Source organism: Pogona vitticeps, chromosome 4, assembly GCF_051106095.1.
Source record: "Pogona vitticeps strain Pit_001003342236 chromosome 4, PviZW2.1, whole genome shotgun sequence".
Classification (NCBI taxonomy): Eukaryota; Metazoa; Chordata; class Lepidosauria; order Squamata; family Agamidae; genus Pogona; species Pogona vitticeps.
The window spans coordinates 4,350,121-4,375,394 of NC_135786.1; the positions used below are offsets into that span (position 1 = coordinate 4,350,121).

At 49.0% G+C, this 25,274-nt stretch overlaps 1 protein-coding gene across 1 annotated transcript in view; it reads right to left on the reverse strand.

Annotated features, from left to right (window-relative positions):
• Window positions 1-16,547: 16,547 nt before the first annotated feature.
• FAM110A (family with sequence similarity 110 member A) overlaps window positions 16,548-25,274 on the reverse strand; it is a 28,446-nt gene continuing 19,719 nt past the window's right edge. The window contains exon 2 of the mRNA XM_020806719.3: window positions 16,548-20,369. Coding sequence (XP_020662378.3) covers window positions 19,068-20,162 — 1,095 coding nt within the window. The 5' untranslated portion in view covers window positions 20,163-20,369 and the 3' untranslated portion in view covers window positions 16,548-19,067. The remainder of the gene's footprint in view (window positions 20,370-25,274) is intronic.

Below are 25,274 nucleotides of genomic sequence, written 5' to 3' on the forward strand. Positions count from 1 at the left end.
TGGGCCTGGTTTCTTTACCGCCACAACAGGTGTTCAGTGATTTGGTGCTCCGCCCCCCCCCCCCACGGCAACCTCCCCACTTGGAGACAGTCTCCCAGCCTCCCTGCCCCGCCTCCTCCAGGCCCTGCCTCTAAGTGGGTGGCTGCTGGAGGAGGCAACAGTAAACGAACCGGGACAAATCTCCGAACCGGCAGTTTGTGCCCATCTCCAGTTGACATTCGGCAACCACTGCTCTGGACTCAAACCAACGGACTCAAACATGAACAGGTGGCCTTTTGGTGACCTCTGCAAGGACCGTCCAGGACCTCGGTAGACAAATACAAACCAAGAAGTGTCAGCAACAACCGCCCCAAGGACATACATGAGGGGCAACCAGGGACCCCATGCTCCCCTTGCGTCCAGGAAAACCTTAGCTTCCCAGCTTTCATTGGGACTTGATTCTCTTCCAAAGAGGACACCTTTAAATGGAGGACCGTCCTCTCTGTAAGAGGGCAGGGGGCAACGCAGGCTTACTGTGCTTTATAACAGAACGAAAGCAATGCCTGCGGAAGCTGTACTTTGTAGATTTATGTTATCTGTCCTTTGACTGATTTCCTTTCAAAGCAGCTGCTCCAACCTTTAGCCTTGCTTACATAGGCGCACAAAAGAGGCCCCGTTTTTGGAACTGGTTCACCTTAATCCAGCCTCAACTAGGCACAGCCTTGGCTCTGATCCAGCGAAGCAGACCTTGTAACCCATCATTACTTGGTTTCACCTGCCTTCTTTGTCCTCCTGGTTAGGCCGTCTCCTTCCTCCTATAGGGCCCACCTTCGAGTTTTGCCTTTAGCTGGTTCCTCATTTACCACCCCAGCCAGGTTTCCCCCTATTCTTGGCCAACTTTTTCTCTGGCTTGTTTTGTTCTCCTTCCTTGTCAGCAAATGCGACCCTCTCTCTGGGGCTCACATCTGGTACCTGGAAAGCTGCACACAGCAGTCACCGCTCGGTCTTAGAACCATCCTCAGCCCTAAATTACAAAGAAAAGAAATAAGAGATCGGGGTATACAATCTGGCGTGAGACATGCCCTCAAATGAAGAACACCCAAAACTGTGAGCAAATGTTCTGGAGCCACGACTGCAAGCCTGAGTTTTCAGGCAGTAACGATGAGCTTCTTCTTTTACCCTGACCTACATTTTAATTTCGCTTCTTGCTGCTGTCAACTTTTTCAACCGAAGGGCAATTTGATCCAGTTTTTCGTTTCCCTCTTGAGATTCAAATGGGATGATAAACATTTCTTAATGACCTAAGAAGCGTCAATAATTTAAGAGATGCAGAAGACACCCTCTTACTGGCAGAAAGCAGCCGTGGCTTGAAACCATGGTTAGGGACTGTGGAAGAAGGAAATGCTAAAGCAGGATGGCCGCTGAACATTAAGAAGACAGAAATCATGACTCCAGAAGGGCTCATACAAATACTAAATGGTTGGTGTTCATTGCTCCTTCATCTGAATCTAGTTCGGGTTTCCATACAATATGTTCTGCATACAGATTGAACAGACAAGGGGATAAAATCCACCCTTATCTGACACTTCTGCCTATAGGAAACCATTCTCTCTCTCTCTCTCTCTCTCTCTCTCTCTCTCTCTCTCTCTCTCTCTCTCTCTCTCTCCATATTCTGTCCTAACAGTAGCTTCTTGTCCACAACACAGTGTACCCCATCAGGACAGTCAAGTGCTGAGGCACATCCATCTCTTTCAAAACAACCCATAGTTTCCCATGCTCTACACAGTCAAAGGCTTTGCTGTCATCTATAAAGAGAAGCACACCACTATTTGAAATGCTGTATACCTGTGTAGATTCTCCCTCATCCAGATGTGGTTATTTGGAAGTTGAGTCATGGCAGCTGGACTTCTAGAAAGGAAGTCCAGTTGTCATGACTCAACTTCCAGATATTTGAAATCCTGGTTGCTATTCAGGGTCTGAAAACAGAATGTCAGATTGTAAAGTCCAGCTTGCATATGAAATGGATGGATTTTTAAAATGAAGACTCAAAAATTGTTGTTGTTTAGTTATTAAGTCGTGTCCGACTCTCCATGACCCCATGGACCAGAGCACGCCAGGCCCTCCTGTCTTCCACGGCCTCCCGAAGTTGGGTCAAATTCATGTTGGTAGCTTCGGTGACCTTGTCCAGCCATCTCGTCCTCTGTCATCTCCTTCTCCTCTTGCCCTCACCCTTTCCCAACATCAGGGTCTTTTCCAGGGAGTCTTCTCTTCTCATGAGATGGCCAAAGGACTGGAGCCTCAGCTTCAGGATCTGTCCGTCCAGTGAGCACTCAGGGTTGCTGCCTTGTTGTGGCAAAGGGGCTTGAGTAATTCAGAGAAGGGCTATGGGCTTATCCCGTGCAGGGACACCCAAGACAGGCAGGTCATAGTGGAGAGTTCTGACTCAACGCGATCCACCTGGAGCAGGAACTGGCAAGCCACTCCAATATCTTTGCCAAGAAAACTCCATGGACAGAAACAAAAGACTCAAATATGCCAAGTGCTTAAAAGCTCCTGTTGCACACTTTACGTACCTTGGCCAACAGTTCCACTGAATGGCACAGATTTCTCTCTGAGTAAATATCCACAAGACAGCCCTGCTCGATGCACTGACAACAGCATGCCACCGAATATGCTCTGGCATATTCATCTAGCAAAGGCTGTGCAATGTGAATTAAGAATTGTTGCATGTTGGCTACAAATTCTGAAACAGAATTAATAAGGTACTCATCCAGATATCAAACATGATATATCTTTATATATATGCATATCTTTTAAGTCTGGCATAATGATCTGTGATATTCCCAGAGGAGAACATGGCATGGAGAAGCCAAAGGCAACAACTGAAACTTGAGAATCAGCAGGCGAAGAGCAGCTTTTATTAAATAGCACTTCCTCTTTCTCCTCCTCCTCCTCCCTTATCTCATCTCATTTTTCTCCAAGAGCTTGGGATAGCCATACACGATCCAGCTCCTCAGTCTTCCACTTTCTCCTCTGAACCATCTGAGAAGACTATTAGACCCACACTGTCCGTTAATCATCATACCCTTCGCGATGAACATCGGTCTCAGGCATGGCTGGTTCATTTTAAACCGTCGTTTTATGATCTTAAAAAAATTATGGGTCCTTGCGTTGGGAGGAAGGAGGAGACAGAAATGAAGTACAAAGGCCATGATCTTACTGGTGTTTGTGGAAGGTTTAAGTAACATGCCAGGGCTAATTTGCCAAGCAGCCAAGACTGTCTTGGTTCTGCACCAGGTCACATGTCTGATTTTACATCTACGATGTGCCCTAGTGGGGGGAAAAAGTGTGCTGCTCATATACCACCCAATAGCACTAAAAGCATTATCTGGGCAGCATACAATTTAAATATGCAGACTATACATTGACACTCCAGCAAGCTGGGTACCCAATTTACCGATCTTGGAAGGATGGAAGGCTGAGTGAACCTTGAGCCAGCTACCTGGGGTTGAACTCAGATTGTGAGCACAGTCTTGGCTGCAGCACCGCAATTTATCCACAAGACTCCTCATCAATTAGCTGCAATTAGCTACGGCCACTTACACAAACCTTGTGCTAATAACCATGGCCGACTGGCTATAAATCACATCAGCATATTGGGCAGGACATATTGAATATCATGATAAGGCAGCAAAGAGTGAATGATATACTTTTCATTCTTATATCTGGACGGGTAGGGAGGGGAAGAGGAGCATGACATGCTTTCTGTCCCAAAAGAACACGCTTGGCTCGGGATCTTAAGCAACGTGACAGAGAACCATGGAAGTCATTTATTTCATGTCTTCAGGAAGCAACATGGCTCAGCCCTGGGGTCAAGTATGTTCCAAGAAGTTCTCATTCATCATAGTCTTGTACAACAACCCTTTAAGGTTGGTTGGTGTTTATTACCGCATGGCCAAAGGGGCACCAAGACACAGAGGTTTCCTTGAGGCGGTTCACGGCAAAGGAAAACTTCCCAATTTTTGTGCTACGATACGCCAGCAATTCTGGTTTTAGAACTTTAATCATTTTCATGCCCTCTCTGTCCATCTTGACTCGCCTTATTTATTTTCTCCCACGAAGGCAGGCAGCTCTTCCTGGTGAAATTAAATCAGTAAATTTAGACCAGGAGCTCAAAACAGTGGGATTGTTCTCTTGCACATCCTGTCGACTGGAGACGCTTGGAATCCATCTGTGTGCAGGAATTATGGGGTGTATGTCTGTGTTTAAATAAAGACCTTAGATCGTGTTTCCAGTGGAGACCATACCAGCTGCAGCCCTTACTAAATTAAGAATGGCTGATCCTTTGGTTCCAACCTGGAGGTAAGCTGATCACCAAGGATGTCTTGAGAGAATTCCTCATCCCTTGACATACATGCCTTGTGCTTCCTTTACAGCCGCCAGGTGCCCCCAATTTTGGAATTCCCCTTGCAGTGGGGCTTCAGAAAGTTACTCATTTGGACGGTAAGGACCAAAATCCTTCAGCCATCAAGATTGGGGGATTCTGGGAGTTTTAGTTGCAACAAGTAACCTTTTCATGCTGTATTGGAAACTGGGGAGAGGGTGTAGTGAATCTGAAGCCCCCTTGCATCCAGACACTCTCCCCACCATCACCAAGAACAGGCAGAGACCTCATTCCCATAAGAAAAGAGTGACCCAAACCCTCTTACCCAGGTTATGCTGGACTTGCATGAAGAGTGTTAACTTTTGGAGGCAAATTGCCCCAAGTTAAAAAATCACCATAGACACAAAAATGCAACGGAAAATGACCCTGGTGGTTTCCTTAAGTTGGGACGATAGGCCTCCAGGAATTATTTCATTTGTGAAGCTACAAAAGGGTTTGTTTGTTTTTTAACCAGTGAGTTATGGTCCGAAAAGTAACTTCATTCCAGCTCATTACTGCAAAATGTAACTTTTTGTCAAAACTAACTGATTACAAACAGGAGTTATTTTCATGCACAGAGGACAACAAAGAACAAAACTGTTTCCTTAAAGCAGTGGTGTCAAACTGTGGCCCTCCAGATGTTCTTGAACTTCAACTCCCAGAAATCCTGGCCAGCAGAGGTGGTGCTGAAGGCTTCTGGGAGCTGTAGGCTAAGAACATCTGGAGGGCCACAGTTTGACACCACTGCCTTAAAGAAACTGTGATTTAAAGAGAAAGTGACCAAAGGGAATAGCTGATCTGTGATCATAATAAAGACTGGTTGGTTGGTTGGTTGGTTGGTCGGTCGGTCAGTTGGTTGGTCGGCTGGTTGGTTGGCTGGTTGGTTGGTTGGGCGGGCGGGCTGGTGGGCTAGCTGGTTCACTCACTCACTCATTAATAGACAACAATCTACAAGTAGTTATTTACTGAAAATTGAAAGGGGCCAAGATGCCCAATCACACCCAGCTATCATTCTCTCACCACCGTTATGGTTACTTTAAATACAGTGTGCTGTAGTTATCCGCCTGCAGACTCCCGACTAGGATGTGCTTTATCAAAAAAATCAAACTTGTAAGAAAATGTCCTTTTTTCACACCTACAAACACAAGGAAGGGTGGTCTTGCGGTAAATGCAACGCAAGCTCCAAAAAACAGACCTAACCTTAGAAAAATGAAATTAGAAGTGGTTTCTGTTCTTTTAAATAAAACATAAACAAATCCAGTTTATGAATGTGGAATATTGTCCTGCTGTATCTATGAAGAAATATCAACAACCTCCGATATGCAGATGATACCACTCTGATGGCAGAAAGTGAGGAGGAATCGAAGAACCTCTTAATAAGGGTGAAAGAGGAGAGCACAAAAAATGATCTGAAGCTCAATATCAAAAAAACTAAGATCATGGCCACTGGTCAAATCACCTCCTGGGAAATAGAAGGGGAAGATATGGGGGCAGTGACAGATTTTACTTTCTTGGGCTCCATGATCACTGCAGATGGTGACAGCAGCCACGAAATTAAAAGACGCCTGCTTCTTGGGAGGAAAGCGATGACAAACCTAGACAGCATCTTAAAAAGAAGAGACATCACCTTGCCGACAAAAGTCGGAATAGTCAAAGCAATGGTTTTTCCAGTAGAGATGTATGGAAGTGAGAGCTGGACCATAAAGAAGGCTGACTGCCGAAGAATTGATGCTTTTGAATTGTGGTGCTGGAGGAGATTCTAGAGAGTCCCCTGGATTGCAAAGATATCAAACCTATCTGTTCTGGAGGAAATCAACCCTGAGTGTTCACTGAAAGGACGGATCCTGAAGCTGAGGCTCCAATACTTTGGCCATCTCAGGAGAAGAGAAGACTCGCCAGAAAAGACCCTGACGTTGAGAAAGTGTGAAGGCAAGAGGAGAAGGGGGATGACAGAGAACAAGATGGTTGGAGAGGGTCATCAAAGTGACCTACATGAATTTGGCCCAACTCCAGGAGGCAGTGGAAAACAGGAGGGCCTGGTCCATGAGTTCACAAAGAGTCGGACATGATTTAATGACTAAACAACAAAACTCTATGATTCAAAGCACCAGGAAAGGGCTCCGTATTGCTGCAAAATATTGTGACCACACTGGCAGCAGGGGAAAAAAAGATGCCAAGCTTTCCATAGCCAAGTGGAGCCTGCACGCTGACAGCACCCATGGCAACAGTCAAGATGGTCTACACTCTACAGGATCCCCTCTTGTGCTAGTTACCATTCACAAAGTGACACCAAGCAAGGGAAAATCCCAGTAATTGGCTCTATTTTTCAGCAGCCAACCACTTCTCTCCCACACATGAAGCCATTGTCAGGGCTGTTTTTCAACAAGTGGTAGTGAATGGTAGTGCGTAGAAGAGGGGATCCTATAGACCATCCTGACCCCAGGCTGGCTTCAGCTATGGTGTGCCTAGAAGATTTTTCCTCCTGAGCCCAGGGGTGGGATGGCAAAGCCGAATGAGTTAGCCGCCTTCAAGGCCAGTCCCTCTGTACTGTTCTTCCACAGAACTGCTTCTTCTATGCCAGCAGCGAGTCTTGGCAAGTTCAAGAGGTAATCTCCAAAGATCTTCGGATCACATTAAGCCTTTGTGTGTGCAGGAGGGGGAGCCAACAAGAACCCAACATGCCTTGTTTCTTCTACTGCAAAGTCAACAATGGGAGCAAAATTCCTCTGTACACTTTCGGCTGTGCCAGGGTGACATGAAAAGGACCTGCACCATCCATGTCCCTGGGTTCTTCGCCTCCGGGCTGTGGCAGGAAATACAACAACTCATCCGGCAGAAAAAATCTCCAACAACAAAGGTGACTACTCAGGAGGAGCTTGGCCAGGGTTTCTCTCCACTCCCCCACCGTCCTCCTCTAGCTCCCATTGCACTTTGAGGTGCAGGTCCAGGCAAGTTGACATCTCTTGCGTTGGAGAATTCAAGCGACCTGCCAACAGGCAACTGCCAGGGAGAATTAAAAAACAGGAAGAAAAGAGCCAGAGAGAAACCTGTTCTGATTGTCTTCTGGAGGAGCCCAAATGTCCGTTCAAAAGCTGGGGAGTTGTTCCTTTTCTCCAGCACACTTTTAGATTTCAGGGCTGGGAGACCTCCTGATAAATCCCTGCATGTTTCGATAGCTTTGTAGAGAGGGGATTAAATTGGGCTTGGAAGTTAACAGAAATGCTATTTGGTATTTGTGATCCTATGTTGCGGTTTTATTTTGATTTCTGTGTAACCATTATGTTCACTATTTTTAAAAGTGCTACGGTTTTACTGTGTTGTAAAACGCCCAGAATGGCCTTATAGCCAGATGGGTGGGATAGACCAGTGGTTCTTAACCTTTGTTACTCGGATGTTTTTGAACTGCAACTCCCAGAAACCCCAGCCAGCACAGTTGGTGGTGAAGGCTTCTGGGAGTTGCAGTCCAAAACTCCTGAGTAACCCAAGGTTAAGAACCAATGGGATAGACGTTGAATGAATGAATGAATGAATGAATGAATGAATGAATGAATGAATGAATGAATGAATGAATGAATGAATGAATAGGTGCAACAGTCTGTCCAGGAGACCTCTAAGACCCTTATGGCACAAGACTCTTCATGGCATTAAGGGTTGGAGGTCCATGAAAGCTTATGCCAAACAAAACTTACTAGTAGAGATGGGCACGAACTAAACTATTTATTATTTATTTTATTAGATTTATACCCCACCCATCTAGATAGATAGTCTACTATGAACCGGGCTGGTTTGTGGTTCGTTTCGTGCAAACCGTTTTGCCAAAACGAAGCGCCGAACTTTTTCATGCTTTCCACTTTATTTTGTTTCAAAACGGATGCCCGTTTGCGGCTTCTGTGGCTTCCCCATCTGCTCCTGCCTCCACTTCCTCCTTCTCCTCCACCACCGTCACCTTCAGAGTCAAGAGGCCTGGGTCCCAGAAGGGAAGCCCGACTGATCTCTCTGAAGATGGCGAAGGTGGCAGGACAAGATAAGGGAGGCGACAGGGGCGGGAGGAAGGGGGCAGGTGGGCGGTAGAGGGAGCAGAAGTGGTAGGTTCTTCTGCCCCGCTCCCAGCTTGAACTAGAAAAACGAACTGCAGACCAGTTTTGTGGTGGTTCGTGAGTAGCCACAAACCACGAACCAGCTTGATGTGTCATTTTTTTTCCAGTTCATGCTCTAGTTCCAGTTTCCAGTTCCATGTTGACTTAGTAATCCGGTTGCCAGAAGACTCTGTGCTGTTTTGGCTGCAACAGTCTAAGGGCAAAATGTCCCGATGCACATTTTGTTCTGCTTCGGCACCCTTTTCCGTAGTTTGGTGCTGAAGGAACACAGATACTACAGTGGGATTTGCATCCATCCCAGACCTTTCCTTGACCAGTCATTTCTTTTCTCTTTAAGAAAGCCACTTCTGTTTGAGAAATTTTAACCTCTCTTCCGAAGGATCCGATTCTATTGGCGCTCCTCTGTGCAAGTTTTGTCTAAGAAACAACTGAAAGGTTTGACCGGCAAACTCTAGCGGTGGATGCCAGTTTCAAATGGGAAGTGCTACAGCGCTACAGCTTTTCTCTGGAAAAGACCTTGATGTTGGGAAAGAGTGAGGGCAAGAGGAGAAGGGGACGACAGAGGACGAGATGGCTGGACAGGGTCACTGAAGCGACCAACATGAATCTGACCCAACTCCGGGAGGCAGAGGAAGACAGGAGGGCCTGGCGTGCTCTGGTCCATGGGGTCACGAAGAGTTGGACACGACTTCACGACTAAACAACAACAACAACAGTGCTAAACTCCACCCTGCACCGCAAGAGGATACTAAAAATAAACCTTGCCTTTTCTATTCCCCCTCTCACCATCTTGAATCTAGATTTGATCCAGAGGAAAGAGGGGTAAAAGTATTTGTGATTTTTCTGGAAAAAATGACCTATCAAAATATTCAGCAAGGACTCCCTCCTTACAGCAAATATAGTAAACCCTGCACGAACGTCGGCTTCTTTTCCAGCAGTCCATTTATCTTTGCTTTATGTGTTTGTAATTTTCAGAGGGAGGCACATTTTTAGCACTACTGTGGAGAAAAAACCACCGCAACCAAAACCACAATCAAACCCTTTGATCTCCCATGCTCGCTGTGAAGATGAGAAGGCTCAGAGGAACAGAAAATTCCTGGCAGCCTGCATCGAGAAGTCTTTTCTGGAAGATGCACAAGACGTTCTGAGAACTCTTTACCTCCCTGTGTTGAACTCCTCCCTTGTGTTGCAGTTAGAGTAACAGGTGAACCCTAGGAAGGCCTGGGTTCAAATCCCTTGAAAGACCCGTCTTGGTCTGTCTTTTGTTCTTTGTGTCAGGAGGAGACACAGCCATGAAAACTTGCAGAGCGATCCTCACTTGGCGAGTCTCACTTCCCCAGCGTGACCTCTTGAAAAGGGTCATTGTTAGGGAACATTTGAGTTGAATAACCTGCTTCAACTCAAGTAGAAGGAATGGGGAGAGAGGACTCTAAATAGAACAAACACACAAATAATTTGAATTATACACAGCCACTCACTAAGTGGCCTTGAACTCCACAGAAATTTGTTGTTTAGTCCTTAAGTCGTGTCCGACTCTTCATGACCCCATGGACCAGAGCACGCCAGGCCCTCCTATCTTCCACCGCCTCCCGGAGTTGGGTCAAATTCATGTTGGTAGCTTCGATGACCCTGTTCAGCCATCTCATCCTCTGTCGTCCCCTTCTCCTCTTGCCCTCACACTTTCCCAACATCAGGGTCTTTTCCAGGGAGTCTTCTCTTCTCAGGAGATGGCCAAAGGATTGGAACCACAGAAATTACATAGTCTGAATTCTGCACCAGGCTTAATTCATTAATTATTGGCCACCACATTGTTTTTGACTTAAGGCCACCTCCCCCCCCCGCCCCGAAGCTTTCCAGGTATAAAATATTCAGATCTGGTTTCCCAGCCCCTCCTATCAGGGGGTGCCCTGGCACCACTGGGCAGCTTGGCCAAGGCCAGTGGTTCCCAAATTGTTTTGACTCACAGCTCCCTTGACTTAGTGGCCGCTGGCCACGGCTCCCTCAATACGATGCTTTGGACATGGGGAGTAGAGAGAAGCCCATCCTGAGTAGTATTTTCGCGGAAGTGCTTTGAAGGATTTCGCACTGCTTGGTTTGGTGGCACCCCATGGCATCATGGCATACAGTCTGAGGACCACTGCCCAAGGCCGTAGAGGTGACACGGCACAGAACCCCATCAGTTCCCGGTGATTTCAGCTGTTTGCTTTCCTGAGAGTCACCGGGGGTGGGATTTGATCCCCTGACCCCCTTGCTCCAACCCAGGGAGGTATATGAAGTAAAGACATGACACCTGCTGTGTGGTTGTTTTATCTCTGGCAGGACCTTCGTATCAGAAGAACCCATGCCAGGATCTAAAGCAGAACCTTTCACTACCTGCAGCTCCCCTGGAGTTCTCAAGAGATCACAGAAAGTGTACATGTGCTAAGTTCCAAGTTTAGGTAAACATGAAATATCAAAGGAAAACGGGAAGAACGGGCAGTTTTCATAGGCAGGAGGGAGGGAGGGAGGGAAGGAGGGAGGGAAGGAGCCTCCCCAGACAATGTGAAGACTGTGGGCACCTTTGGGCATCACCGTGGCAAAGCCAGGACCCCCTCGGCTGATTCTACCCCTCCAGGGTTGCTTCTCTGACATGAACTGAGAAGGAGGAGAGTCAGAGGACGAGGACGACTGTGAGCAGGTCTTTCTCCCCACAGCCGGAGGCAAAAGAATGTACAGTATCTCTTGGTAAGACAGGATGTTTTGAACTCCACCGACTGACATGCTTTCCGGATGTCTTGGAACTTCCTGCCAGGTTAATTAATTACACCATTTGAGTTTACGATGCAGTCTCGTGCAGTCGGCGCTTTGAAGTCACTAGCCGGCATTACCCTGGAAGGAGGGCATGCATGGCCATGATGCATGAGCACTGTCAGGATTCCTGCCTCCTATCCCACTTCGGTGGCAGCATTCCTCCACCCCCACCCCCCCTATATTTTGCCATTCCTGAATTCCATTGATGGTTTTCCCCTCTGTAATCACAAAGCAGAAGGCCTTGGCGGTATAAACGCAAGAGAAGGGTCATGGTTGCATCAAGGGACTAGACCTCATTGTGGTAAAGAACTCTTGGAAGTGTTTCAGTGATGTATGGTGAATTCTCTGCAGCTCAATGGGATCTGAAAGAGGGCAGCTAGGAATGAAAGAAACGATCATTACTTTTCAGCATGGAATGAGTAGTAATAATTCGGAAGGTGCCCTTCAGAAATCTAGGCTCCCATGCCATATAGAGAATGCCCCTTGGGCAGCGGGTTGGACTAGAAGACCTCCGAGGTCCCTTCCACCTTATGTAGAAGAAGCCAGAACTCCGAAACCTTTGCAATCCTTACATCACTTGTACGTTTATGAGGCATACTGCTTTCTTCATTAGAATTAAGCTGCTCCAGCCCATCTGTATTTCAGTTTCTGTCACACAACTATGATTTCAATAACTATTTGGGCCAACATGAAGTTGGGCAGTCCATAGGTCAGGATTTTGCTTTAGTAAGTAGACCTTTCTGGGCAGGGGTGATGTCAAACTATCCAGTACCAACCAATCATTTCTTTCCTGTCTTGGAATTCAAAGACAGCCCGGCCTTTCTGCTGAGAGCTTTCCCCCCCTCTCTAGAGCCTTGTTGAGGTTGTTGAAAGTGGTCATGTTTGCCAGTGTGCTGTTTGATCTGTTCAATTGTAAGTAATGAAACCTTTTTTATTCTTTCTCCTACTAATGTCTCAGAGAGAGAGAGAGAGAGACTATAAATGCTGGTTGATTAAAAAAAACGGGGGTGGGTTAATCTGGGGGAACTTGAAACTATTATGCTCTGTGAATCACTCACATTTTGACCTCTCAAGAAATCCGTTCCCACCAAGCTGGCGCCCCGACACCTGCAGTCAAACCCTGATGGAATTCATGCCAGTCCTTCATGCATGTGGGAGGACTAAAAGGCATGCTCAGAGGAACCATGGCGAGTCCTAGGGATTTCACAAAAAAACAGAACATTTCTGTGACAGAGGGGGGAAAAGAGGCCGCATATTTGCATAACATTTGCCTATGCTAATTTTGAGGGCCAGCAGCCTACGTGCCAAAAGAACTTCGTTTCCGAACACTCCATTTTTGGCATCCTCTCTGGTCTTTAAATGAAGATAAGCAAACCACTGCTTTTGACTCTTTTGTTGAGAGATTAGGAGGCACCCCATAAACCCAACCAGAGTCAGGATTTTTACCAGCGCTTGTTTCATAAAGGAAAACCAATTGTCTGGCAGGCCTGTGAGTAAGCTGAATGCAAGGGGGGGCACCTTTTTATGCAGTCTATCTCCAGCTGTGCCAGGAGCCATGATGTTGTTAACAAGCTGCGCACACACACACACACACCCCGTTTCCAATTTTGCACGGTAGAATCTCCTTCCACTATGGCTCCGGTCAAATGAACTGGGGTGGACCTTTTAAAAAGGCCACTTAGTCGTCGTGGTCAAAAGTCTGGCAAATCCACCTTCCGGATCAACCCAGGACTTTCTACCAAAGGCAGGCCTTCCCCTCCCCAACACCCCCCCAAGAAAGGTTGCAGGATTACTCCCTTCCTTCTGAGCCAGCAATAGACCTGATGGCTGGGGGATGATGGAATTGTAGTCCAACACATCTGGAGGGAGGTGGGCGGGGTGGGGAGTTACTGGGGCAGGAGAATCCCGTTACCTAAGATTCAGGATGAAAAAAACCACACCTGAACCCAAGAGGCGGGCTCCAAGAGGTGATGTACCAGGAGTGATGTCGGCAAGGGTAGGCAACCCTATTCATGAGCAAGATTACTTTTGTAAATTTATGTTCACAGCTTCCCTTAGGGGAGTCAGTCCCTCTTGTATTTCTGTTAATGCAGCCTGAAATAGCATTTGCCTTTTTCGCAGCTGCCCCACACTGTTGGCTCATATTAGCTTGTGATCCACATAATTTCAAGATCTTTCTTATTCATAGTATAAGGGATCCAAACTCCCCCCCCCCCGACCTCGTAACTGTGTGTTGGTTTGCTTTTCCCTAGGGGTAATCTTTGCACTTCTCTCTTGTCAATGACATTCTGTTGTTTTCTACAACGCTGGGTGAAAACTCGGGAGACGAAGATGCGGGCTCTTGTGATGTGCCAGGGAGCGGTTTAGGCAAGGGTCAAACCCTCAAGCCCTGGGTTTGAGCCGATCAAGGTCTCTGATGGCTGAATATGTGAAGAGCGTGTCTTTTTAATCCATCCCTGGATACTGGTGGGGGATTCTCATCCCTCCGCCCTGGCTGTGTCTGCCTGGGTTAGCCATCTGCATCTCACGGGGAGCTCTTTCGCGAAACTGTTGGCTTGGGTCTCTGTGCATTTGCCAGAGTATGACTTGGCCGTTGTTCTCAAAACCCACCGAGGGAAATCCTGTATTAATGCACTCCGTGCTTATTCGGAGCTAACAACACATTAGTACTTCCTGCATCCTGACTCACCCTCATCCTGGTCACGAGGTGCAGGACCAGCCCTAGGAGTGCAACAGCTGGATGGGAAGTAATACAGAGAGAGAGGGAGATTCCATTGATCCCAAAGGAACAGCTGGTTTACAGAATGCTTCCCTCCTCTTAGCATAAGGCAAGGAGGGAGGAAAACCTTCGGCACTTTGAATGTTCCAGACTCCAACTACCATGCTTCTTTTTCATTGGTCATGCAGGCTGAGGATTCTGGGAGCTAGAGGCCTAAACATCTGGCAGGCCAAACGTTTGTCGCCGCCAGCAGAGGATCTGCCTGTTTGCACATTACGTCCTGCAGGGAGAAAAGGATGGTTACGGGGCCCCCTCCATGCAAAATAACTTTATCCCAGTTTTTAATAGGCATAACAGATCCTGAACAGGGCTCATGAACTCTCATGGGTTGGGGTTCAGCAGAAATATTTCCGGTGAGGTCTCCCACGCTCACCTGGTTCGTAGAATTTCTGCTACTAGACCTGTTAAGGAAACTGGTAAAGGTCAGTGGACCGCTTCCTTACCGGCCAGCCAATCTATGCCCGCTTTAAGGATGCTCCGTTCCAGACTCTACCTGTTTCCTCTTCTCAGTCGACACTCAACACTCCCTGCTCCCCAAGTGTGCACAACATTTTATGGTTTGGGAGAGCGCCGGGCGACAGGGGTGAAATATACAGGCGTAGCCGGGAGAGCCCTTTTGGTGAGCATCAGTGTTTACCTGATGCTCACCAAAAGGCTCTTGTTTTTCAAGAGCACTCCGTCTTGACACTCATCCTCCGATTCCAGCATTGGAAGGATGGTCAAAACATGGGTTTGAATCATCCCACTATCCCCCGTTCAAGCTTGAAGCTGTTGTAAAGTTATCTTGTCGGATCTCGTGGCACCTTGAAGGGGATGCCCGGGAAAACCCGCCCAGCCTTTAGTGTCACAAAGTACTTTATTCGTTGGTGTATAACCAGCTAACACGGCTCTACGGTTAGATCTTTTATCGGTTCTCTGCACACACAAGCTCAACGTGTTCTTTGTTCTTCCTCTCACCCCTGCCTAGGACAGGAGCTTGTCCGACATTTACAGTTCAGGTCTGATTCTTCCAGCTTTTCCCATTTCCTTCCAAGCCCAGAAAGATCTTCTGCTGGGCCACGCACCGCTCAGCATCCCAGAGAATTTCTTTCCACTGTTTCTGAAAAGCAAGTGTCTGACAAAAGATCACGGCTAAATTGGAAATGCAGAATCACAAACACATCATCAGGCTGGCACAGCACGGATTAGACCGAGGGCTTTGCGGTTTAATGTGCACTTAAGAGATTCCCCGACAGGGGAAGATCCGAGGAAGATTCCGATTTCCAAAAAAAAAGTCTGGCTTCCGGAACAGAAATCTCTCCTGGCTCTGTTGCTCTTCATCTACACCCACCCCATTTTGGGGATTTATTTCTATCACTTCCTCCTGCATCAAAAGATAACTAAGTCTGATGACACTTCCTTATGTGGATGATAGCTCCCATAGCTGGCTGGTGGATTCTGGGAATTGTGGTCCAAACAAAAACCCTCCCAAGATCTGCTCTGCCCCATGATGCTTTGAAGGTGCTGCCTGGCCCTAGTTTCATTGTTTCTACCTTTTATCTCAGGAAATCCACGAACCGGGGAAAAACGATAAGGCCAACATTGCCATAAAGAGAAGGCAGGAGCAGCAAGACGCAGCTTAGCAGGATAGACCCCAAGTGAACGGGTCAGGAGGATGTGAGGCCAAAAGCAGACGCAGAGTGGCTAGGGGGCAACCTCGACGCTTCCTGCCAGGTCACATCCTTACAATTGTGTTCCTACACGTGCGAGTGGCTTGTGCTAGCCGTATTTTTCTCATGTTGCTGCCAGGGGCTCAAAAAGGCTCCTTATTTCCTTTCGGCACCTTGCCTTGGTTAGGTAACTTTTTAGGGGAGCCAACAGCCGGCTGTGTCTCCTACTCTGCCCCCAGGAGGATCCAAAATGCAGCCGGCTGGACTTGTCCCTCTCTGCAAATAAGGGGCGGGTCTTTTGTCAATGCAGTGGCTCTTATTTGCACATTCCAAGACCAAACCTTTTATATTACCGGAGACTGTGGCTGAACAAATCCATTTCTCTCCTAGTAGTAATAGGATAGCCCTTGTGCTCAGAAGGAACAAGGAAACCTTGGGGGGAGGGGTCAGTGATATCAGAGTCTCTGCTGTTGCAAAGGTCTTGGGGTTTTGACCCTCTAAGCCCTCCACAGGATGGACCAGAACCTGCCAGCAACACCAAGTCTGGATTTTTCAGTTCAACCAGAACAGAGATAGGGATGCAAATTCCATTTTTCCCCACCTTACTGATTCATGCCCGTTATTTACCGCTTTTCAATCCCAGCTAGGCAGGCTGCTTGCAGCATCCCCACCATCCGCCTTCTGCAAAGGGAGTTTATTTTTAAATGTGAAAGCATCCTTCCTTCCTTCCACCACCAGTTCCTTCCAGCATCGCTTCCCTGCTGAGGTTGCAAGCGTGCACGTGAGTTTTTATCCGCTCCAAAAGAAGACCGAGCGAGCAGCAGAGAGGATTCTTGAAAGAACAAAACTTTAATACAAATATGTCAACGGGTCAGCTAGCCCCACTCCCTCCAGCTGCTCGGCTAGACAACGGCCAGCATATAACAACATACAAATTTGGAAAGAACAAATATGAAGAAACATTATAAATAGAATTAGACCTTTTTCAATGCAACAGACATTTCAAAGAGAGCTTTGGACCACAAAGGTGCACCTCACACACGCACACACACACCACATAGAAAGTGTCTTTGAGTTGCCCCAGAGAATTAAAAGGATGCCTGCATGGCTAAACACCTAAGTAAAATTCTGTTATGCCTGGCTATCACAAACCTATACAAATTTACCACCACTGGGGACCTTCTAAATTGAACCTTGGTCAACAAATGGCACCTGTTTTGCCTGCCACGTCTCCCCAGTTTCCCTCCAGCCTTCCCTTCTCCTTCCAACCAAGAGGGGATGATTTCTGGAAACAGGCCTGCTGTGCTTCCTTCCCTTTTGACAGGACAGCCCATTGCCGAAGGAGATACTGAGAGCAAAACTCGAGACTCTACCAGCTTCCAGGTGCAGTTTCTCCCCCTCCGCCAAACCCTTGCAACTCTCCGGAAGGGGAAAAACTGCCTGCTGACCTCAAAGGGTGATTAAGATCATCCAAGGTGGCACAAAGAAGTCAAGGGAAGAAAGGGAGACGGAGGAAGACGCTGAACCTTGGAGAAGAATCCAAAGAGCAGGTAAGGCAGGTGTGTCTTTTTAATCAGGGGTGTGACTTCAAAATGAGGCGGGGGGGTGGCATCATGACACCCCATCTCTCCTTTGCAGCCTGGAGGGCAAGACCTTACTTCCATGAGAACTGTTAGGGACTAAGGCCAGCCTCCGAGCAACTTTGATTTCGCTAAATAATACAGGGGTGTGGCTGTTTTCATTTGAATCAACCACTGCCTTCACATCTGCCTCCCCGTTGTTGTCATTGGGTTTTGTTTGTTTTTTAAATATATGAAACCAGATCTTGAGCAAGTTGTTTTTTGGATTTACTGACTATAGAATTCTGGGACTTGAGATCCAAAAAAACAGGGCTTCCCCCCCCCACCCCACCCCCAAAGCCCTGAATAACCACCACCAAAGTTTTAGCAAGACAGGGGCCAACAAAGGCGTGGGGTAGCGAAGGAGTTGCAAATACTTTTGCAAACCTTGTTTGCCCACAAACGCTTGTTCTCTCCACGACACGCCCCGCCGATTCAGGGCTCACGTGGTAAGCGCTGAAAACAAAGGAGCCCAAACGGGGAGACCGACCTTGTGCAATATGCCGGGAACCCGTAAGCGCCGGCAGACAAGGTGGTTTCCAGTCTGGGGTGGGGAGGGGACCTCATCTACCCTGGAAGGCTGGGAAAAATTCCCCCACAAAAGATGGCCAATAAGCACAACACGAGAGAAAACCTGCTTGCAAAACAAAAAACAAAAAGGAAAAATTCCCAAACCCCAGCCTTTTTCCTTTTGCCATACTCGGCACTCAGCATTTGACAGCTTGGGGCCAGATCCTTCTGCCCTCCCCAGGTTTGCTTCTGCTACGGGAAAATACTGTAATAATAATAAAAACCTGTCTGGGAGACCAAAACGGCACCTCGGTGCTTCACGATTCTCTGGGAATCAAACCACAGAGGTGTTTCCCAGCTGCACAAAAGCTGGACGCATTCTTTGCCCGCCTCACAATAGACCCAGGATTTGTATGGCTCTCTGCCATCCGACTCCCTTTGTTACCAACCTCAGGGCTGGCTTCTGCCAACGCTTCCCCCTGCACTGTGGTTCACAGGAGGTAGCGTGCAGGCAGAGAGTGATTCAGCTGCCAAGGGCAGAAGCTTCCGGCCAACAGCTGAATTGCTTTGGAAATCTGACGGTTGCCGGCAATAAAGCTTGGGTCTGCCTCGAGTTTTTCCACCCTCATGTCGGCTTGGCAATACTCTCACAGGTTTGCACCATCATCCCTTGAACCAGATAAACAGTGCCCTACTATGGGGGCCTATCGATTGGGGTCGGATCCCGCTTACTCTAGAGGAGAATCTCCCAAGCTGGCACCTGCCAGATAGGCTGGGTTTAAAACTCCGACCCTCTCCATCGGAGGAGTCGTCGCCCGCCATACCTAGAGTACCAAAATGGGGAATGCTGTTTTAGACCAACCCTTCCAGGAAAGTGGAGGAGGGAATTACCTGTGGACCCGTTTGCACCCTGCAGTTGTCTTAGACAAGAAGGCGGCTACGTACTCTTCTTTTCTGCAAGCGGATCTTTGACCTAAATTACGGGAGGAACCCCATGGATTTAAGGATGAAGACGGCTCATCAGAATTAGTCTCCCACCAGGAAGAAAAAAACACAGGATGGTTCTCAAAGGGGCACATACAAAAACACACACCATGCAACAGCTTCCAACGTTCTCCTCCAACTGGAAATAGCAAAACGTACATAGAAACCACCAGAAATGTTCTCCTCTTTCTTCCTTTTTTGCTTCCCTCTCTGCCACTGCCCAGCACAGCGGCGTTGCTATACGTTGGACACCCTCTGAGACTCTCTGGCTTGCCGTAGCCCATACAGCCACTTGATGACCCGGGCATTGCGCTCCACGATGGAGATGCCATAAGGCATGCGCTCGGCTTGCCTCTCCTCCAGGGTGACGGCGCTGCGCCGAGACCGGGTCCCCTCCGAGCTGGCCGTGCTGACGCTATGGAACTTGATGGAGACGATGTCCGAGCTGGCTCGGGTGAACCGCTCCACCTCCATGTCCCCTACGTCTTCGGGGTCCAGGCCGCAGTAGTTGAAGAAACGCTCCAGATCGGCCGTGGCCCGAGAATACCGGTCGCTCAGGTCGGATTTGGAGCGGTGCAGGAAGGTCTGGCGCTTGGCGCTCTCTGTCCTCAGCTCGCCGCAGGGGCTCGGGGAGTTCAAGGGGCTGGCGGAGAGGATCCGGGTGTGGCCAGGGGAGGTGGGCACCGGGGTCAGCTGGATGCTGGGGGTGACTCTCGCCTTCAGCACCCCGCACGGCCGGACGTCCACTCGGCGCACGGCGACGGTGCTGGGCGGCTTGGAAGAGGCAGAGCTTTGGGACAGCTTACTCATGCCTTCGGACGGGTCCCCTTTCTTCTTCCGCGGGGTGGACGCCAGCCCCCCCGGGCTTCGGCCGTGAGCGTCGGACACCCACGGGTGCTCCGTTGGGCTCTTCTCGCCTTTCGGGAAAGAAAGAGGGCTGTCGCAAAAGTTGATCAGGTTATTAAGGATCTCCAAATTCAGAGACGTCTTGGCCCCGCAGACCTCGGCTCGGCGCCCCCCTTGCGGGGTTTTGCGGCTCGGGGTGAGCATCACCCTCCTGACTCCCGGGGTGAAGAGGGGCTGCTTAAGGAACAGAGGCCTCACCGGCTCTTGCTTGGTGGTGGCCACTTGCTGGCTCTTGACATATTTGGCTTTATCCGCCTCCAGCCTCTCCACCGCGCTCGGCTTCTTGGCAGCCGCGCTGGCCGCTTGCCGTCGGAAGTACTCCGGCCCCTTGTTCAGGATCCGGAAGGGCATGGCCGAAGTGAACGGCGCGGTCGTGGCCGAGACGCTTTTCATTCTGTGGCTGGCCTGGAGCGTCTCCACCGGCATGATGCTCCACCGATCTTCCAGCCGGGCCGCTCACCTGTTTTCCCCTCCGACACACGGGGCTTCTAGCAGCACCACTGGGCCCTGAGCAAGATCCACATGCCCCCCCCACCGCCAGCTGTGCAGGGGAGACACGCGTTGTGTCCTGGATGGCTTCTGGATCTGGATGGGTCCACGGGAAGAGCTTGCAGTCCTCAGCTTCGCACTCTGCTGCAAGGGAGAGAGAAGCCAACAGGTCAGTGTCTGACGCCGGGGCCTCTTTGCAGCCTTCTCCCTAGAGAGGGCATTTTTGCAGGCAATGTGCTGGCCTCAATTGTGCATGTGTGCATGCATGCGTGCCTATGTCTCTGTGTGTGTGTGTGTGCGTGCATGCATGCATGCATGCATCTGCCTGCCTGCCTCTGTCACCCACAGCAGCCAAAATGCACCGGGGAGCCCCTCTCGCTGCGCACAGGCAGGCCAGTGGCCCGGGCTGCCTATTACTAGGCTCAGGCCACGCCCACCTCACCCAGCCTGGGCCAATCGGGAGCCAGAGGAGCACTTCAAATAGGAGCCTCGACCTATCACGAGGAAGCAGGCGGGGAGGGGGAGGGGGGCAGGAGCAGGGAGGGCGAACTCATTGAATGAAAAAGAGCCCAGAAGAAAGGGAAGCGGGTCCCCCCCTCCCCCCTCCCCTGTTCTCGGGCAGACGCTTCCCCCTCCCCTACGCACATGCCCATCATCCTCATCCTCCTCCTTCCTACCACCCCCTCTCACCCCCCCCTTTGCATTTCCTCCAGGCATCCTTTTTCTTCCACCCCCCTCCCACCCCGGGGGATTCCCACGTTGCATCTTACGTGTCGGGGGATGGAAGGCGGGGGGGGGGAAGGGCCCGGCTGGTCACGACGCGCGTTCGCCTGTGCCGTTCCCACGCCGAGGGCTGCGGCGCCTACACGCGGCTCCCCCTCACCTGCCGCCTGAAACCCGAATAAAGCAAGGCCGTCGCCCCCGATCCATCCCACACTCCCCTCCCCCCCCAAAAAAAACACAGGGGATCGGCTCCTTTTCGGCCCTGGGGGGCAGCGAAACGCCAACCAGAAAAAAAGGGGGGTCCTCAAAAGCAAGGGAGGGAAAGGAGGCATCCCAGTCTTTTGCCCCTGATAGGATTCGAACAGAGGGACGGGGTACCCCTTTTGCAAGGATCCGGCCAGTGGGTCCGTTTAAGACGACGAGGAGACTTTTCTCCTCCTGTTTGAGAGCTGAATTCCAGGGCCGGCCCAGGGATGGAGGAGAGGGAGGGAGGCAACCACCGCCCCCCCCAAGACTGTTAATTCTTTTTTTTTTAATCATGGCATTTTTAGGGCCAAGGAGGGGGGAAGAGAGGAGCTTTATGGGACTGGCGGGCTTATGTGTCAAAATAAGGCGGTCAGCTTGGAGTGTCCTGTGCCCTGGCTTGGAGGGGGGGCACAGCCATGGCACTGTCTGACACCGTGCCTCGGGCAGCCAAATGCCTTGGGTCGGCTTTGCCTGAATCTCTTGTTGTGGTTCAGTCATTAAGTCGTCTCCGACTCTTTGTGACCCCATGGACCAGAGCATGCACAGCCCCCCCTGTCTTCCACACTGAATCTCTTCCACTGAATCTCTTGCCCTCTCAATATATATATATATATATATTATAATACTGCTCATTCAATAATATATATATCTTTCCCCATCACCCCCACTCAAATACAAAGCAAAGGAAAAAGGGCACAGGCCAATTTCAAAAAGAGACGGGGTGTTTAGCCATGGTTTGTGTGTGAGAGGCTCACCGTTTAAATCCCTGCCATTTCCAATGAATTAAGGCTGTCCCGCTCCAGGCAAATCATGAGAAGGCAAGATTTGCTGGGAAAGACACTTAACGCTAGGAAAAGTTGAAGGCAGCAGGAAAAGAGGAAGAGCCAACACGGGATGGATGGACTCCCTCAAAGAAGCCACAGCTTTGCAAGGGCGGAGCAGGGCTGCTGAGGACAAGATATTTGGGGGATCACTCATTCCTAGGGTTGCCGTGAGTCAGAGGCCAACGTGACGGTACATAAACAACAACAAACTGAGCACGTGACTTACAAAGAGATTTATCAGAAATATCTTAGGGTGAGCAAACACAGGGGGGGACGCATGACATAAAAAAATAATAAATGACAACATGGGGACAGTCTTTGTCCTCACAACACCACACACCAATCCTCTCCAGCCACTTTTCCCCCACCTGGCATCCTTCCACAGATGGAGGAGTACAACTCCTATCATCATCATCATCATCATCATCATCATCATCATCATCATCATCATCTTAGAACGGCAGAGCTGGAAAGGACCCTACGGATCATCGGGTCCAGCCCCTGTCAAACAGGCACCACAGGGGAATTGAACTACCAACCTCTGGATCTACTAAACCACCGAGCTATCCAGCAGTCCTAAGCAGTGTGCCCTATTTTTATGGGCAGTGTGCGTTGTCATTCAGAAGCACCAAGCGGTAATTAAAAGTGCTGGAGGCCTATGTTGAAATCCCCCAATCCGCTAGGGACCCCCCCGGGTGACTTTGAGCCCGTCACATTCGCTCGGTCTGACCTACCTCACAGGGCTGTCGTGATGGGGAGAGGAGGAGAGATGTGTATGTTCATTTGAGCTCATTGTACGAAAGAGGTCTTGTGATTTCAGACATGCATGTTTTTAATTCACAGGTGGGTTTGGTGGGGACACAGGAGAGGGGCCTTCTCTGTGGCTGCTCCCAGACTGTGGAACTCCCTCCCACTGGAGGCCAGCCTGGCCCCGTCTTGGCTCTCCTTCTGCAAGCAGGCAAAGACTTTTCTCTTTAGGCAGGCTTTCTCCGAATGACTGTCTGAGTGGGTTTTTTTTAATGAATTGGTGTCCCTTTACCGCTTTGAATGTATTTTCGTTGCTTTTGTTTACCATCTTTTAGTGTGGCTTTTGATCCTTTTTACTATTTGTATACTTACTGTTTTTTACTTTTAGATACAGTACTGTCTTTTTTCAGTAGGGCAGTGGGTGACAATATTTTAAGTCAGTAAGTAGGTAAGGAAGGGAGGAAATAAATAAGCGGTATGCACCGCCTTGTGTTTCTTTATTGGAAGAAAGGCGGGATAGAAATAAAATATATTGCCTGATGGAGCGCTTTCCCCCCCCCCCCAAGGTCATTTACTCCCTTCCCCTGATCCTCCCAGGCAACCTTCCTCCAGGTAGCCACCCTAAAGGAGGCCGCGAAATCAGCTGCAAGGAGCAGGGCCTCCTTCGCGGTGGCATGCTGGCATCCGCTCCCGGTACAGCTGGGCTTGGCGCCTTCCCTCCTACCCTTCAGAAAGCTTTTCTGAAGATGCTGCTTTATCGAGAAAGCCTCTGCCTGGTTTTTTATGTCTCGTGCATTGCCCTAGATTTGGAATCATGCCTCTCCTGGCATCTGATTTTCTCAGCCGATTGGTCTTTGTGGCTGTGTTTTAAATTTTTAAATTTATTTATTTATTTATTTTTGCAGAAAACCACACAGACAGACAGACAGACAGACAGACAGACAGACAGACAGACAGACAGACAGACAGACAGACAGACAGACAGATAGATAGATAGATAGATAGATAGATAGATAGATAGATAGATAGATAGATAGATAGATAAAGGGATCAGTTGATAGACAGATAGATAGATAGACAGACAGACAGACAGACAGACAGATAGATAGATAAAGGGATCAGTTGATAGATAGATAGATAGATAGATAGATAGATAGATAGATAGATAGATAGATAGATAGATAGATAGATAGATAGATAGATAGATAGATAGACAGACAGATAGACAGATAGACAGATAGATAGCCAACCAATAAAATGGGATATAAGTGTAAACTGAATAATAAAATAAATAAATGGGGCACCGTGCAGAAAAGGGCTGTTTTGATGCTTGCATGCTTGCATTTCAAAAAGCTGGGATTAAGAGAAAAAGGCGAGAAGGCGAGGCGGGTTGTGGGGGGGGGGCTGGAATGGGGGATCAGAGAGAAGAAAAGGCAGCCTGCCAGGCTGAAGGGCGTCCCAGAGCCCCATGGCTTCTCCCATCCTTGACAGTGATGTGGAGGGACCTCCCCCAGCTGGATCCTGGCCAGCAGGCTTCCCCCCCCCACCCGCCCACCCCCTCTGCCTCCCTTCTCCCAAGTAAGGAGGGGAGTGCGCTGAAGGGATTGAACCCGTGCCCACAGCTCATTAGCAAGGAACAATCTTGTAAAGAGGCAACCAGATCCTCCCCGGGCGAATGAATGAGTGGGGTCCACAGGGAGTTGGGGCTGCTGCCAAGCCTCGAAAGACCCACAATGCAGGACCTTTAACAAGGAGCTTTGATCAAAGACACGGCATCATCCCCGGGCCGCAGATCTAACACTTCCCATGAAAACGTAGGGAAACTGTCTTGCCCAAGGCTAAGTGCTGGTAGCTTCAGAGTTTCCGCCTCCCCAACAGGCCCATCCACAATGACTTCGAAGGGTTATTTTTTCGCACTTCACGCATTGATTATGAGATGTTGGAGTTTCATTTGCAACCTTGCATACTGGGCGGCTGCGAACTGGGAGGGATTTCTCTGGGCTGGCGTATTTGTCTATCCAGGACTAACCAGCCTCTTTCCCTCTCTTTAGGCTGCTGGGAGCAGTTGTATGGTTGCTGCTGATCTGTTCCGTGGGTCACCGGTGTATGTGTACAGTAAAGAAAGCAAAATGCACAAGTCTGTCCTTTCAGGCCATTTTAAGTCATGATTTTTATCCTTTCTCTTCCGAATGTCTCAGAGTGAGGTACTGAGACTTTAAGTGGCAAAAGGACCAGAAATTCAAAACTCTATAACATTAGATAGGGAAGGGGGTAGAATTTACTCATTTACTGATCCTTTGCAATTCTAGAGGAATCAGGCTGGTTAGCATGTTGTTAATGAAGAATTAACCATACAAGACCCTTTTTAGAACTCGTAACCTCCAGATACAGTGGACTAAAATTCCCATCATCCCCGGACAGTGAGTCCAAAGGGTGCCAGGTTCAGAGCCTTTGCTTCACAGAATATGCCCTACAGATTCTAGAGGGGGGAAATCTGTTTAGCTATTGC